Source organism: Pyrus communis, chromosome 16, assembly GCF_041283825.1.
Source record: "Pyrus communis isolate YQ-2024b chromosome 16, ASM4128382v1, whole genome shotgun sequence".
Classification (NCBI taxonomy): domain Eukaryota; kingdom Viridiplantae; phylum Streptophyta; class Magnoliopsida; order Rosales; family Rosaceae; genus Pyrus; species Pyrus communis.
Genome location: NC_142580.1, coordinates 12,386,076 through 12,402,338, shown reverse-complemented (window position 1 = coordinate 12,402,338; position 16,263 = coordinate 12,386,076). Strand labels below are relative to the sequence as shown.

Sequence of the window (16,263 nt, the reverse complement as noted above, 5' to 3'; positions counted from 1 at the left end):
TATTCTTTGGTACCCCAAATTTTTATTGGCAATTACAATGGCATGTAGACTTTGTAGCAAATCTTTGGCCTATTGCAATTCAAGAGAAAATACTTGGTATGGTTGTCTTATTAGAGTAATTTTCACATATGAGGCTATATTTGATTGTTAAACTAAAATATATGAAGATTATATCCTTGTATAAAGAGTGGTTTTTCAAATGGTGTGGTCATAACAACCCAACACAAAATTTTCTCCTACTGATCGACTGCAACAAAAAAAAATTTTTGCCAACATGATTTTTTATATTGCCTCGTCAAAACAGAGTGTAAAGGATTTTAAAGATTCAGTTTAGCTAATGTTGTCGCTCTCGCTTCATTCTTAAACTTTTTATAAAATGGTAGACAAATACGATTCTCTTTATAATAGCAGAATTGTTAAAATAACTAGACATCAAATAGTTATTATGAAATTTTGCCAGTGTTTAGTGTTTAGGCTCTATAGCCAATTTTGCAAAAGTTTATGGGTGCAAATATAAAAGCATCAATGGGAGCAATCAAATTACCATTGTACCCTTCACGTTTATCAAAATATCTTGACGTGTCCCATTGGATAAAAATCCACCGGCAACAAGATAAACCAGGAGACGCACAGTTTGGAAGCAAGAAGCTGAGGCAGAAACTCCACAAGCTGCTCCCACTGAAGGTGAAATTCTGTGCGGATATGGCTCTTCTCGCATTTGGTTGAGATTAGTTGAAGAAGAAGAATATGGCTGTTTTCGCAGAAAAGATCTGCCTCCCTGTAATTTTCAGGACGAGGGAAAATAATACCTTCAAACCTGCCAAACTGTGTAAGTTTGTTTCATATATCTGCTGTTTCTGTACCAATTGAATTGTAGTTAGGCTGCAGTTCTCCGGGAAATATACGCGAATGAGACTGTTTACAAACTTTAACCGCCACGGGGTAGCCCAGTGGTTGCGGACGAATTCCATCCTCGTATTCCACACGTCCTGATGTGGAAGATAGGATTGAAATGGAGAACTTAGTTCTTCTTACAGAAATGGTTACCCAAAAACTCCTCACGTCATTTTTTTTATTGATATATGACTGCATAATGCTTCCTTGTGCAAGGCCCGAGTTAAACTCAATAGCCAGCTTTCTCTCTTTTGACTATTGTTTTGCAACATCACAGATAAAGTGCAGTACAGGTGTGAGCTACCCTCTCAAGAAGCTTTATCAAGTCGCCGGCATTTTGTAACCGGTGCTGGTGCGTCCATTGCAACAGCTTTAACCATCAGCAATGTCTTAGCACCATCGCCGGTTTGGGCTGATGACAAGTCAAATGGCGAAGAGGAAAATGATGGAGTTATAGGTGCTCTTAAAACGCTGTTCGATCCCAATGAGAAAACAAAGTCCGGGAAAGTGTTGCCAAAGGCTTACTTGAAGTCGGCAAAAGAGGTTGTGAAGACACTGCGTGAATCGCTGAACGAAGACACCAAGGATAATGCTAAATTTCGACGAACTGCAGATGCAGCAAAGGAATCGATTCGAGAGTATTTGAGCACTTGGAGAGGACAACAAGAGGTGGCTCAAGAGGTGTCTATAGCTAATTAGTTTGTGTGTATGTTCGAGGAAATGGAATGGAATTGTCGTATTAGTTGATTGATCGCTAAGAATAATCAAAGTCTTTTCGGTTCACTTTTGCAGGAATCTTACGTTGAGATAGAGAAAGCAATAAGATCGTTGGCCGGATTTTACTCCAAGGCAGGGCCATCTGCTCCACTGCCTGAACAAGTCAAGTCTGAAATATTGAATGACTTGAACACAGCTGAAGAGTTTTTGTGACGGCATTGCCTTTATTCGGGGCATCAGAGATCGATGTTGCTTCCTCTCTTATGTATACTTGGGTAATATATGGTGGAAGCCTAGAAGGAATGTTGGGATATGTTTAATTTGTACCATTGTTTTCTCCAGTTTTATGTGAATGGTGTGTAAATCATATTCCTCTTTTCTTTCTTTGCTGATTTTCCAGTTTTCCGTAGCTTGGCGGAATATGTTTCATCTTGTTTTAACTTCAAGTTACCTTCATGGTTTGTTTCAAACCTTGTCCGAATGCTTCCAACTTTTACGAATACGTGCAGCTCAAGAACTATTATTTGTGGGAAGCTCAAACGTTGCCTCAAATCTGTTGTAGTTGTGGGTGTTTGATTTATTTATCCACTTCCTCCTCCATACAGGATGTCCAGAAAAAGAGTCCCTTTGAAGCTGCATTATATCTTATCACAAACAATGGGCATTACTTGTGGAGAAAACAATGGTGTGGAGTCGGTAAAATGCTTTCATCGTTCTTGGAATTGGTGTAGTGAAATGCCGAACTATGAAGCTCGCGTGAATATTTTGGGTTGGTTTTGCAACAGGCTCAATATATAGGCAGAGAATGTTTATGCAACAGGCTCAATGTAGTCAATGTCTGTAAATTATCAATATCATTCATTTTTCATATATCTTGGCCATAAAAGAATCTACAAACACACGTAAAGGATCAAATAAGCCGTGTTTGTTTGCAGTTTTGGTTGATGTTCGCTGCTTCGAAACAGAAAGAAAGTTGCAGGATGATACATTCTGTAGACGTACCACTGATGATTCATGATCAGAGACACCAGCACATTTGGTTCTGACTTTGTTCAAATTTGAGTGTTGTTCAAAATTGGTGCAGAAAAGAATAGTGCATTTGGCATTAGGTTAAAATTGAAGTAACCTTTCAAACCAGGAAATAACTGACTATATTGATGGGAAGATGAGCGCTTGTTACACTCGCTTTAAGCATCTACCTCGGCATGGACGGCTTTATGGAACGGTAGGCCTCGCGCGCCATTGGCGTTGGCTCTATCGTTTTTTCTTGTTTTTGGGAGATTCATTGAATTAAAATTGGTTTATTTTTGGTAAATTGTTGGTAACTAACTGCTAGAATGGTCTTTCTAATCTTTTCTTTGTTTGTTGTTTTACTCCTAATTGGGATAGAGAATTTGAGTTCCTAAATTCATTTTGTGTTACAAGCAAGTCACGTAACTTAACTTGATGGAAAATTAGTTGGATATAATAGCCCAAAAATCATTATTTAGAAACTTAATTTTTCTTCAGATAGCAATTTAAGAACTAAATCAGCACTTACTCTTTAATATTGAAAGAATTTTGAGATTTAGTGTTCAGATTTCCTCTTAATATCACTCATATCACATTCCAAACCAAACTAGATATAACAAAATTTTACTTATAATTACAACTAATTAAGCTCCATGGCACGATATTATTGGGAAGCCAGACCACTCCTTTGATATTAATTTTTGGTCAATATGGCTGATTCAATCGTACACACAGACAATCATTTAATTCAAACGGGAGCACTATAGCACCATTCCTCTGCTCTCTGTGAAAGTATTTTTATATGTAACGGGTATATCGTGACTGTTATATTCCGACTCAATCATATAATGTTATGTAAATATAAACTTACACATGACATTGGGTTATCGATCCTGAAAATCACTGTGTTGGAATACCCGTTGCACATAAGTCATTTTCCTCATTTGAACCAGCTGGAACCAAAATCACATATCCTTCCTTTTAATTCATCTTTCAGGCGTCATTTTTTTTTTTCACTGAAAAAAGAACTGAAAAATTCCTCTCAAGGTCTCTCCTTTGTTTCCTCCAAATACTAAAAGCTCCAGTCGCAGCAGCTACAAATCCATTCCACCGGAAGCGTTTTCAGGTTTGTTTCTTTTCTCTTCTCTTCTTGTTGGTTTGGTTAATCATTTACTTATTTTGTAGCGTTTTGTTTGGGATTTATGTTTTGTTGAATAAAATCAAAAGCTCTCTCCTTTTCTAAAGTTTTTTGCTCAAAAGCTTTCCATTTTTTATGTTTTTGCACCAAAGTTGTCGCCTTTCCTGTGTCTTTGCTCTAATCCTCTCTCATTTTCTTTGTTTTTTTTTTTGTCACAAATTCTCTCCTTTTCTTAGTTTTTGCTCAAAAGCTCTCTCATTTCTTAGTTTTTTGTCACTAATTCTCTCCTCTTCTTGGTTTTTGCTCAAAAGCCCTCTCATTTTCTTAGGTTTTTTTGTCACTAATTCTCTCCTTTGGTTTTTCCCAAGACTGTTCTCATTTTCTCGTTGATTTTGCCCAAAAGAGTTCTCATTTTCTTAGTTTTCAGTCACTAATTCTCTCATTTTCTTAGTTTTTGCTCAAAAGCTTTCATTTTCTGTGTTTTTTCTCCCAAGTTCTCTCATTTTCTTTGGTTTTGCCCGTAAGTGTTGTCAAGTTCTCTGCTTTTTTTTTCTCACAAGCATCAGGTGTGTATTTTCATCATCTTGTTTGGTTATACATTTAGTTTCCAGATCTTGCTAAAAGATTTGAGATTATCCCGTTTGTTCAATGAGTTAGGGTTTATATGGATTTACAGTGCTGACATAAAGCTCTCTCCTTTTCTTTGTTTTTGCATACAAGTTGTCTCCTTTTCTTAGTTTCTGGTGACAAAGCTCTCTTCTTTCACTAGTTTTTGGCTGACAAACTTCTCCTTTTCTTTGTTTTCGGTCACAAGTTCCTCTCCTTTTCAGCAATGGCGTCTTCCTCCAAGACCACCAGCAACCTCTCTCTGAGCGACTTGGAGCAGTTGGACGATATGAAATACGCCCCCAAAGACTACGACCAAATCCTCCAGAACATGTTGACCCAAGAAAGCATGTGTGCACAGACAATCAAGATGATTGTTGAATCGACCAGATACGGCCTCAACCTTGACGTGGCCACTGAGATCGGGTCCCAGGCCGGCAACAGTGGTATTGTTCCCAAGGTTGTCCCCCTCACAGCCGTCATGGACTACTATGCCAGTGCCGGAAGAACCAGTGATGCTTTCAAAGTGTTTCTGAAGATGTTAGCAAACGGGATAACCCCCAATGCGTACACCTATACCGTGATCATCAAGGCACTTGCTTCTTGCTCCCCCAGGGACCCTAATTTTCCACATTTCGTTAAGTTTGCGAAGATGTACTTTGTGGAAATGTTGGACAAGGGATTGCAGCCAACTCCTGGCACCTACATTGCCTTGTCTGAGAAACTTGACGAGGGCAGAGATAGAAAGGAGTTTGGAGAGCTGATTAAAGCTAAGGGGTTTGTGCTTCCTCCAGATGATTTTCATACGGCTGAGAGGGATCAGGAAATTCCATTTATCACTGAAGGCCTAGTTGAAGCTGCTTTTCGTCAAAGGAAGGTGTTTGAAGATGCAACCAAAGACACTAATGATAAGGAAATGCAACAAACATTTGAAAAGATGCGCACCAATTGGATTGTGGAAGAAGCATGGAGAATGTATCATGGTTTGTTAAAGGACAGCCAAGTTGATCAAGCCAATGAATTCTATAAACAGAACAAGAGGGGAATAATTCCCGACGTGGCCATCCACACTGTCGTGATTGAGGCCTACGCCAAAGCCGGGAAGGCTAAGGGTGCTCTCAAGGCTTACAAGCACATGTTGGCCAATGGGGTCGACCCCAATTTGTACACTTACAGTGTACTGATCAAGGCACTGACTGCTGACCTGGATTTCGTTCTGACTGCCAGGAAATACTTTCTGGAGATGTTGGACAAGGGAATACTACCCAATAGTGATATCTATGAAGCCGTGTCCAAGGGAGCTAAGGCAGAGGACAGGGAGTACATGGAGTTTGCTGACGCTGTGCTAGCTAAGGGGATAAAAGTCTTAAAGGAGAAAGATGGTGAGTACAGCCAAGTTCTGTTGTGTACTGATTGATCGCTATGCTATGTAGTTAGCAACTGATTTCGATCCATATAAAAAAGGGAGTCTGCCTAATGTAGCTGGTTTAGTCCTTCACTCAATTCCAGATTTCGTTCCAGATTATCTAACTTACTTGCTGTCATTGTTTAACATGCCATTGCAATATCTGATTGCACCCATTTTTGCAGTATCAGGCAAAGAAGGCGACCCAGAAGACTTGGGAACAATCTTGCTCATGTTAGAATGTGGGATCCCATGTAAGGCTGAATCGTACAATATGATCATCAGGATGCTCGCCTTCCATAATCCTTGCCCCTCTGCTGTTCAGTATGCCAAGAAGTACTTTCTACAAATGCTTGAGAAGGGAATGCAGCCTGATTCCGGTACCTATACCCTCGTGATGGAGGCCATTGCCTGCCAATCGGACAACAAGGCGAAGGGGATAGAGGAGGCCAGAGAGTTTATGAAGCAAATTAAAGATAAGGGTCTTTTGCTTGACAATCCGAGTTATTTTGAGTTCCACGACCACCTTGAAGATGCAGTTGATACATTCAGGATGTTCGAATATGCCACCAGAACCGATGACGAGGAGATGAAAGAAATCTTCTTGAAGTGGCGCACCGATCGAGAGGCAGTCATGAAATTTGGATTTGATATGCTCAGTGGTCTGGTAGATGACGGCTATGGGGATGAGGCCTTTGAGCTTTTTGAGCCGGTCTTTGAAACAGGCATATATCCCCCCATTGTCATGCACACAGCTATCATCCAGGCCTATGTTGCTGCTGGCAAGATGAAGGGAGCTTTCGAGGCCTACCTTCGCATGTTAGCGGCTAAGATCACTCCCAACTTCTACACTTATAGTGTCCTCATCAAGGCACTCTCTGCTGATCCTAACTTGTTTAAGTCTGCCAAGGTTAACTTGCTGGATATGATGAAGAAGAAAATGCATCCTAACGCGGGTACCTACACAGCAGTGTTTGAGGGCTTTGCTCGGCAGGGGGACAAGGGAGTGGAGGAGGGAAGGGAGTTTCTGAATGAGATGAAGGGCAATGGATTTGAGCCTGACGAGGGCGCTGTGAGGGAGGTGCTGAGAGGAAGAAAAGGTGAAGTGGTCGAAGGGGTCATGGAAATTCTGTTTGACAAGTCTCACCTGCCTTGTGTTTCTGCTTTGACAAACAGGTTTCAGAACATCATGCAGTGAATATGGTTGGCCTGCTGTTGTTGTTATGTTGTCTGATGCAGAAAGTTTAGTGTAATTGCTGCTGGTACCATTAAGATTAGTAATTCCAGATATGCTTTCGTATTGACTGTTGCAACTAATCGCTTAATTATGATGTAATGAACAAGTTTAGTGTTCTCTAATCAAAACCATATTCCTGTTCTCTTTCATTACTCATGTTCAGGCTTGTAGAATTTTAATTCTGATCTTCGTTCTGTTTAGTCGAGCAAGAGATAACCGCGTTACGCCAAGGAGTTACTTTCAGTTCTAATGGAGAGTTTTGATTCCTAGTTTTCATGTGTGAATTATTGAATGTATGTGGAGACATTGGTTGCAAAGTGATTCTGTTTGTATCCTAAATTTATTAAAAGGTGTAGTAATCATTACTTTGGATAGCACCGTTACAACTTTCATCCAAAATAAAACATTTTTTGTCTTACAAAATAAAACATTTTAAAGGGAAATAAGAGACAAAAGTTGTAACCTCAAAAGGATCATTGTTTCACATTGTGACAAGTTCTGGACCAATACTCTTGGACTTTTGATTCAGAGAGCAAAGCTTGACTAAAATTGATGGACTAACGCTCCAATTTCCCATTCGTACCATTTGTGTGAAGCTAGCAAAAATATTTTAATAGTTGTATGTGTATGCACTAGCATGAGCTAATATAGCAAATAATAGCCCGATTGCTTATGTCACATCATCATTTAACGAAAAGTTTAATGTATATAATATCGCGTTTACTGTTGTTATCGAGGTTTGATGCTGGAATGCCTCCCCTAATCGTTTGTATCACATTCCAAACCAAAATGGATATCAATTCATTTACACGCACTACAATGACAACAACATCTGCTGCTCCATGAATTCAAACCCTAGCAGGCTAGCACCATACCACCCACCATTGCTCTACTCTGTGCGTGTTTGTATTGTTGAATCATAATGCCTTACATGTGGGAGTAAAGTTGCATTTAACAAGTACGATGTAACCGTGACGTTTTGGAACAATAACAATGTACTTTGTGGAAACGTTGGACAAGGGATTGCAGCCAACTCCTGGCACCCACATAAGCTATATCCTTTGGAAAATCGGAGTATTGGAAGTCGGAAGACTGATCTGTTAACATAAGCTATACCATAGAAAACAAATCATCCGTCGTTTCCTTAATTGTTATGCTGCTCCTTTCCCTTCACATTTCATAGAAAACAAAGTGTTTGCTTTCAGTTTCGGAACAAACTAAACTCTTAATAAATCAAAATCTTTGGTTTTGTTCCTACATAGAATCAACAACACGGAAAAGTTTATTCCAATTATAATGTTACATATACAACAATGATCTGCCATGTAGACATAGACCAACAATGTGGCATCCGTCACCGGAACCATTGACACTCTGGTAAATCTGATGATCATTTTACTTGCGGCTTAACATGGAAGACGGGATATGAAGCATCAAGAGCGTGACAAGACACCTTTCGAACTGCGCAGAATAGGCTCCACAAAGTTGAGATTGAGTTTCATATGCCAAAGAGTAAACAACGTTGACCAACATGGTTGATTAACCAAAGTGCATTTAAAAGAATTAATGGAATTTTGTCCAAAAAAAAACAAATTAATTAATGCAATAAACCATCCATTCAAAGACTATTACTCATTTTCAATTGAGATAAGTTCATTTCAAACCTTGGCACGGTCCCCAGGCGACGTGGGTCAGATTCTGTTGCTTGTCGGAGAGCCCTTGCAAATGCTTTGAAGGTTGCCTCAATAATATGGTGAGAATTTCTTCCAGCAAGCTGTGCCCAACCAAAAGAAGAAAACTGTCAGAAACAAGAAACTGGAGCTATTTGAAAACTTACACCCTGCTAGTTGATGAAATCAAAATAAAAACCATAAATGGTGTAGTTACTGACAAGCATAGAATTACAAGTATAAAAACTCAATAAATCATGCAGAGTCTATGCTCAAAGTACAGATATCAAATCATGCACAATGAGATGGCAATTCAGTCGTTGAAGTTCACTTCTAGTCCGAGAACACACAAATATTTGGATGATTCAAGATTTTTAAGCAGCTCTGTATGTTACCTGCCGGATGTGGAGTGTCATACCAGAAGTATTCACCAAAGACTGGAAAAAATGTTCCACCAGCTATGAAAAGGACAGTTCCAACAACAATTAGTAAATTGGAATGCCTAATATTTCCAAAAATAAATAGAAAGAAAAGATCTCATGTAGCTCCATAGAGTAACATATATTAAATCAATATCTCCAGCCATGCTTTACAGATGGATAACATATGCAGCAGGAATTTGAAGCCTAAGTCTTAAAGTAAACTACCTGAGTGTCATATGTGCCAACCCTCTCGGTGGGTATCTGGAGATCATAACTCAAATGTGGCCGGCCAGATAAATCCTGAATAAAAACTTCCAGTTAGGTAAATATTTCTCACTTTTTGAATAAACAAGGACAGTTGAATCTTATATATATAGCACTCTGATACTACTGTTAACTGGCGCAAGAGTCAACTCTAGTATGTGAAATCAAGTTATCATGATGAAGCTCAACCCTAAGGATAATCTACTCAGTTTCATCATATTGTTTGGCGTCAAACCTTATCCGGAAATAACCAAAATCTCCGAAGGGGTCATTTATTGCCTATGAGCCTTAAGTTTATATTTTGTAATGCATAAGTTGTTTTTAATCAACCTGTCATACCAACTGATAGCATTTAATTTGTTCTTAAACATTCAAATGAGTATAAATGTTTCTCTTAAGATTTTAACATCACTAACTAATCTTACAGAAATGATGACGTAGAGCATACCAGTGAGACATGTATGAGTGCTTCATCAAGTGGAGCAGAGAAGTCACCAAACCTGTTGATTCCTTTTCTATCGCCAAGTGCTTGAAGCAAAGCCTGCAGACCAAGCAAAAATAGCTTAATCAGCTGCCTACTCTGAGACACAGAGGAATCCAAAAAGTGAAGCTGGCAGACAATAGATTCTGAATTTTCCAAAGAAAACATCAAGATGCCTGCTTTCTACCGTACCGTTCCTATAGCAAGAGCAACATCTTCATTTGTGTGATGATCATCAATGTGGATGTCACCGGTAGCCTTTACATGCACATCCAGCAACCCGTGCGAAGCAAGTTGCTGAAATAAACAAGTAAAAACAAAAAATAAAAATGCACCACAAAAACAAAAACATAAAGCACTCAACTTTCTTCTCTAAGACCATCTTCAATGGTTGGGCTAAAAGTCAAATTTTTTAGCCCGAAAAATTTAGCTTTTAGCCCAAAAACAGCTTTTCTACTCCAACCATTCCACCCTAAAATTTTAACTCGAGATTATTAAAGAATGAATTTAGGCTTTTTTTTTTGTTAAATTATTATTTTTTTTAAAAATAAATATGTAAACTATCGTAAATTAATTTTATGAACATTTTAATCTCAAAAAATTTAAATTCCGATAAATATTGGGTAGAGTCCACCCCGATTTCTGGGCTAAATTTCGGGGGGAATTTGGCATTGGTTTAGCATTTAGCATTTAGCTCAAAATATCTCCTTGGGTTGAAGTGCGTTTGGGGGGAAATTTTGAGGGGTAATTTGGCTTTTAGCCCACCATTAGAGTTGGTCTAAACAGCGAGAATAAGTTTAGTTAAGCGTAATAACGAAAAAACGCGGTTTCAGGTATCCAAAATTACTTTTTCTACTATCAAAATCAATCCAAAACAAACCAAACACGATTAATACATCAATGCCTTTCACCAAAGATTGAATTTTGAGCAATAATTATGAGAGCTAAGAGAAAAAGAATACTGACATCCAACATATGATCAAGAAACGGAATCCCAGTACTGGATTCAGCGATTCCAGTGCCGTCCAGGTTGATCTTGACCGAGACATTGGTCTCTTTAGTCACCCTCTTGACCTCCCCAATTCGAGCCCCTGCAAAAATTGCACCAGCGATTAGGAATCTCATTAAATTCCTATACCCAGTTTAGCGATTGAGATTAGGATTAGGGTTAGGGTTTACCTGAGTTAATTGGGGTTGGGGTATCGGTGAGAGTGGAGCCGTTGTTTTCGGCCAGGGAGGCGCGCGGCGGAGCTGCTCTCTGAGAGTCCATGGCTTTGAGCTTTAAGCGGTGGAGGTGGTTTGGTTTTAGTGAAGAAAGTGATGGCCGGTGAGACGGCGGTGCGGGTGTGAGATTCGGACGAGAAACCGCGAAGGTAACCCGCCGTTTTAGTGGCGTAGGTGAAGAGGTTGGAATACTGGGTGGCGCGGAGAGTGATAGCTCCGTTTTGTGAAACGGATCGGATCCTCACTCCTTTTTGTTAGGAGACTTTTGTAGTGAAATTCAAATGTTTTGAAGTAGAAAAAAATAAAAATAATTTTAAAGTAAAAACAAAAGAATAAGAAAATAGACGCGGTTTAATGGTTATTTTATTCCTGTGTGCTTTCTGTCTTTCATGGCTAATAATGTATTTTTTGTTTGAACAAAAAAGTTGTTTGTTTGATATTATTGAAATTATTTTAAAAGCAGCTTTTAAAAAAGTTGGGTTAAAATTGTGTTTGGTAAATGAAAAAAAACAAAAGAAAGTGTTTTTGGTCAAAATTAAGGATCCAAAACAGAATAAGCAGTTCTACCCTTACTATTGAAAGCAACGATTTTTTTTTTTTTCATAGCACATCAACCCCAAACTACTCCTAAGACTCATTAAAAGCACTTTGGGATTCTCTAAAAGCACTTTTAGGTAATGAGGCGCTTTATAAAGAAGTGCTTTAAGTGTGTCATTAAAACACACTTGAATTTAATAGAAAGCTGGCTCATTTGAGCGTGCTTATGTAAGAAGCACTTATGCTTATAACTATTTTTTGTGTAAGTTTTTTTGTCAAATGTAATCAGAAGGATTCTTATCACAATTGGTTCTTGAAATTGAACATTTTAATCAAAATGGTCCGTGAAATACATAATTCATAAATTTGGTCCTTGAAAATGAATCTCGCAAATCAATTTGGTACTTGAAAATAAATCTCGCAAATCAATTTGGTCATTCCGTTGCCTTTCTCTTAAACTTTCTATTAGTGTGTTGATGTGGCATACGATGAATCCCACCTATCTAATCATATAGTGCCACAGGAATTAATTTTTAATTTTCTTAAAAAAAAATTGGTTTTATGATTAGTCTACGTGACACCATAAGATTGGACAGGTGAAATCCATTGTGTGCCACTTTAGCACACTAACAAAAAGTTCAACGAAAACACCAAATTGATTAGCAAAATTTATTTTCAATGACCAAATTGATGGATTCTCTATTTCAGGACCATTTTGGTCTAATTTTGAAGATCAATTGTGATAAAAACCTAATCAGAAACATTTTTAGCTGTGATAAATACTTTTATCTAATAAACCAAGTTTAAAAAGCTCAGTTCCCACCACAACAATCAAAGGAGATAACAATGGAATCAGTCAACAGGAAGGCTCGCCTCAATTCAATCCTTCAGTTGTTTGAATATTTTGAATTCAAACAGATTGTGTGTTAATATTTTGAATTTGTATTTTCTATAATTTATCTTTTGGTTTGTTTTGAAGAGTGTGTTCTTCACTCAAACTCTACTTGTAAAGTTCCATATAAATGTTAAATCAATATAAGCTCATCATCGAGCACTATTCTTATATGGTAGTCTCACGATAAATTTATTTCTCAAATACAATGGCTTCTTCCGTTGCCCTTACCAATGTTTCTACCTTTCTTCCTCTGAAACTTGATCGTCACAATTATCCTTTGTGGCGTGCACAATTTGTTTCATTACTTAAAAGTCGAAGTCTGATGCCATTTGTTGATGGCACTTTTCAATGTCCACCTACTTTCTTACTAGATGATGAAGGTCAACTCACTGACACCATCAACCGTCTCTTCGAATCATGGATCCAGCAAGACCAGATGGTACTTTCTTGGCTCACCAATTCTCTTTCTCTCCTTGTTATTCATGTTATCGTAAAATGCATCAATGTTGCCGAGGCCTGGAAAGGTATGCACCCTTATCTCACAATTGAGCTATTCAACTTTGTGGGGAACTTCTAAATCTTTGTCGTGATGATCTTAGTATTGCTGATTTTTTTGATAAAATCAATACTTTGGCTAATCAGTTAGCTTTATTTGGTTCTCTTATGGTTGACACTAATTTAATTGCCACGATAATGAATAATGTTGGACCCTTGTATGAGAACAGTGTGGCATCCATATAAGCGCGAGAAACGCCTATCTCTTATGCAGCTTTGGAAGCACTGCTGCTCAGTGCTGAAACTCGCCATGTAACAACCCGTCCCGAGATTTACGGAACAAAAAGGGTATTTTTATAATTTCACTATGTTTAGGGTACTTTCCTTTAAAAATTGTTTTTGGATCTTAGTTTGTGTGCCAAGAGGGCCCATTACTTTTGGGTTTGTCTCCCAGTCCCAATCACTCTCCCTTACCTTTCCCTCTCACAACTCTCTTTTCCTCTCGGCTCTCTTTATCTTAGTCCCCTCGGAGGGTTTTTCTCACCAACAAACAACACCACAACAACAACATCAATATCTCCATTAACACCCTAGTGAGCTTAGAATCGAAAGAGAACATCCCGAACCCCTCATTTTCTCTCGGCCTACACTGTTCACCGAAGTTCTCCGGCGAGTTTCCTCTTCTTCCGGAAAAAGTAAGCCTTAAACCTCGCCCAAAAGTTGTAGATCATGTCTTATTGTATGTTGGGAAGTGGTTTTAAGAAGTGTTGTCGATGTTTGGACGTAGGAACCTCACGGGGGAAAACTTCCCCAATTTTCTGACTAGCACTGCCTCTTTCAGGGCAATTTCTGGCCAAACCATGGCGAGTTGGCCGGCATGCAAGGTATCAATCTCTTCATCTCACTGAGTACAACTTTCCTTTTTGTTTCACCCAATTTCGTTGACTATTGAAGAAGTTATATCCATTTGAATCTTACCCAATTTCCGGCGACCTCTACGGCTTTTGAGGCACTTTTTGGCCAAACCACGACGAGTTAGACCTCGTGTGAGGTGCATTCTCTTTGTCTCGTCGAGAGCTATGATTTTCATTTTTGAATCACTTGATTTCGTTGAGTATTGACAAAGTTATGAGCATTTAAAATTTGTCTAGTTTCCGGCCGAATTCCGACATTCTCTTTCGAATGGGTCCAGCAACCCACAATTGGAACTTAGGTCGGGTTTTCAAGCCCCAAAACCCCTTCGAACCAGGTCTTTGGGCTGAACAAATTAGGGTTTTCGACCCCTTGAAAAACTAACCCAACCCTTATTTTTTTTCTTTTGTTTTTATTCTTGGTGTGTTAAATTAAAGGCCTTGGGCTTTTTCTACGAAGGCCCTAAACCCAAACCCAATTTCCCATTTTAATTTCCTAGGGGCCTTTGGGCCGGCCTATGATCCCAGCCCAATTTCAAACCCAAACCCCTTAGCCCTTAGCCTAAACCCATTAACCAATGATCCTAGGGCCCAACCCCTTAACCTAAACCCAACCCACCTAAAAGTCTAAGCCCAAACCCAGTTGACCTTTGACCCGGGTTGACTTGACCCGTTGACCGACCCGAATCCGTTGACTTTGACTGACCGTGACTTTGGCTTTGACCGGTCAAGGGTCAACGTTGACTTTTTAGGTTTTCGTTCGATAGGCTAATTTCGATGTCCTGAACTCGTTTTCGATGTCCGTTTTCCCAAAATATGTCGTTTGAGTAGAGTTTGACTAAATGTACCATTTATATGCTTAGGGGCAATTTATTGTGACATTATGTCTCCGCTAATTGCGTGGCTCTTCGGCGGTTAAGTATCTGTGAGTGGACCCCTTTTAAAAATGCATGTTTTGATAGTAGAAATGCATACATGAAAAGCATGATTTGATGACTATGTTTTATGAAATATTTTATGAGATAACATGCTTACTGAGGTTACTTTGAATTATTACTATGTTTCCTATAACCCGTGTTCTTATAGAATATCTGATGGATGACGATATGATATTTAGAACATGTTTAGAACTCCTCTTTATAGTATAGATGATGGATGACTTTATACTATGAAGTTGCTTTTCAATATATGTATGTTCAATGGTTTTATTATATATGAAGTGTGTTGATAAACATGAAACCATTGAACATACATATATTGATATATGCGTTACTTTATAGTATGAAGTTGTTTTATGATATATAGGACCCATTCTTTTATTCATTCAATTTTCTATTATTTCTTTTAGTGTTCTAGTTAGTTGTATACTCTGAACACGTTCCTTAAATGTATATTCATTATTCTTTTATATTTATAAGTCTTATCTACCCTTTGTTTTCAATATTTGCACTTAATAAATGGCTTTCGTCACCTTTGGGTGTCAGCCAACACATGTTTATCCTGGTATTCGGGGAATATTGGGATCGGGGCATGTCACGCCATCTCACCTTCACTTTGTCTAGCAATACTCTAGTTCCTGCCATGGCTGCTAATCGTGGACGCAGGGTCACTGCACTTGCAGATTTTGCGTGTGGAGGAGGACGTGCTGCTGTCCCTCATCGCGATAGTTTTGTGCCCCATCAGGCTTGCCCCAATGCTCATGCTGGTCTTCATCAAGGATGTTCCAATGGTTTTCTTCTTGGTGCGGGTCATTCTTTTGTTTACAGACCACTACTCAAATGCCAGATTTGTCGCTTAAATGGGCACTCTGTTATTGGCTGCAACAACAACATGAATACTTCCTATGAAGGACGTGTTCCCAATGCTCTCCTCACGACACTTGCTGCTCAGTCTAATCGTGTACCCCAAGCACCCAATGTTCCCACAAGCTGGCTTCTGGACTCTCGAGGCAACACTCACATAACAAATGATCTTGGCTAATTTACAAATGCACATGAGTACACAGGCACAAATCAAGTCAATGACGTTAATGGTGGCCAATGTTTGCAAATTTCCAACATAGGAACTTCCTACATTCACTTTCCCACTCACTCTTATACTCTCTATAATACCTTATATTGTCCTGATACCTCTCAAAATATCTTATCTATCAACCAATTTTCCTATGACAATGATTGTTTTTTTGTACTTTACCCTAATTTTTTTCGTGTTCAGGATATCCGATTGAGGATGACTCTTTTATCAGGTCGAAGTAACAATGGGGTTTGTCCATATGCATGTTTCAATTCTAATAAAAGACATGGAATGTTTTCGTGCATGGGAGTTAGAGTTGATGATCATGTTTGGCACTCTAGAC

At 38.8% G+C, this 16,263-nt stretch overlaps 3 protein-coding genes across 5 annotated transcripts; 2 read left to right on the top strand and 1 right to left on the bottom strand.

Annotated features, from left to right (window-relative positions):
- Positions 1-598: 598 nt before the first annotated feature.
- On the top strand, positions 599-2,481 carry LPA19 (photosystem II 11 kDa protein-like protein). Of its 2 annotated transcripts, XR_015957886.1 has the most exons (4): positions 599-829; positions 1,172-1,575; positions 1,687-1,966; positions 2,217-2,481. XR_015957886.1 is itself a non-coding variant. In XM_068471620.2 (3 exons), exons 1-3 carry the CDS (start codon positions 748-750, stop codon positions 1,822-1,824), a joined length of 624 nt encoding a protein of 207 aa, XP_068327721.2. In that variant the 5' UTR covers positions 599-747; the 3' UTR covers positions 1,825-1,995. The 2 variants fall into 2 exon arrangements, 1 of the variants encoding a protein (XP_068327721.2); XM_068471620.2 differs by lacking the exon at positions 2,217-2,481 and having other exon boundaries at positions 1,687-1,995.
- An 834-nt stretch (positions 2,482-3,315) lies between these two features.
- Positions 3,316-7,157, top strand: LOC137732707 (uncharacterized). Of its 2 annotated transcripts, none has more exons than XM_088687965.1 (3): positions 3,316-3,748; positions 4,575-5,748; positions 5,957-7,157. In XM_088687965.1, the coding sequence occupies exons 2-3, from the start codon at positions 4,593-4,595 to the stop codon at positions 6,967-6,969; spliced, it is 2,169 nt and encodes a 722-aa protein (XP_088544091.1). In that variant the 5' UTR covers positions 3,316-3,748; positions 4,575-4,592; the 3' UTR covers positions 6,970-7,157. The 2 variants fall into 2 exon arrangements, with proteins under 2 accessions (XP_088544091.1, XP_088544092.1); XM_088687966.1 differs by having other exon boundaries at positions 3,496-3,748; positions 4,591-5,748.
- Positions 7,158-8,202: 1,045 nt separating this feature from the next.
- Positions 8,203-11,325, bottom strand: LOC137731986 (imidazoleglycerol-phosphate dehydratase, chloroplastic). The gene is made up of 8 exons (XM_068471260.2): positions 11,025-11,325; positions 10,812-10,936; positions 10,038-10,142; positions 9,813-9,905; positions 9,326-9,400; positions 9,074-9,136; positions 8,673-8,782; positions 8,203-8,469 (listed from the first exon to the last, which is right to left on the bottom strand). Exons 1-8 carry the CDS (start codon positions 11,113-11,115, stop codon positions 8,442-8,444), a joined length of 690 nt encoding a protein of 229 aa, XP_068327361.2. The 5' UTR covers positions 11,116-11,325; the 3' UTR covers positions 8,203-8,441.
- Positions 11,326-16,263: the final 4,938 nt, after the last annotated feature.

What these genes read in the sequence shown, in the direction of transcription:
- LOC137732707 (XM_088687965.1), top strand. Translation starts at nt 4,593, where the DNA reads ATGGCGTCTTCCTCCAAGACCACCAGCAACCTCTCTCTGAGCGACTTG. An exon ending in AGTCTTAAAGGAGAAAGATG is followed by an intron (nt 5,749 to 5,956) that starts GTGAGTACAGCC and finishes CCATTTTTGCAG; the next exon opens with TATCAGGCAAAGAAGGCGAC.
- LPA19 (XM_068471620.2), top strand. Translation starts at nt 748, where the DNA reads ATGGCTGTTTTCGCAGAAAAGATCTGCCTCCCTGTAATTTTCAGGACG. An exon ending in CTTCAAACCTGCCAAACTGT is followed by an intron (nt 830 to 1,171) that starts GTAAGTTTGTTT and finishes GCAACATCACAG; the next exon opens with ATAAAGTGCAGTACAGGTGT. An exon ending in AACAAGAGGTGGCTCAAGAG is followed by an intron (nt 1,576 to 1,686) that starts GTGTCTATAGCT and finishes TCACTTTTGCAG; the next exon opens with GAATCTTACGTTGAGATAGA.
- LOC137731986 (XM_068471260.2), bottom strand. Translation starts at nt 11,115, where the DNA reads ATGGACTCTCAGAGAGCAGCTCCGCCGCGCGCCTCCCTGGCCGAAAAC. An exon ending in TTCTTGATCATATGTTGGAT is followed by an intron (nt 10,143 to 10,811) that starts GTCAGTATTCTT and finishes TGTTTATTTCAG; the next exon opens with CAACTTGCTTCGCACGGGTT. An exon ending in CACTCATACATGTCTCACTG is followed by an intron (nt 9,401 to 9,812) that starts GTATGCTCTACG and finishes GTTTTTATTCAG; the next exon opens with GATTTATCTGGCCGGCCACA.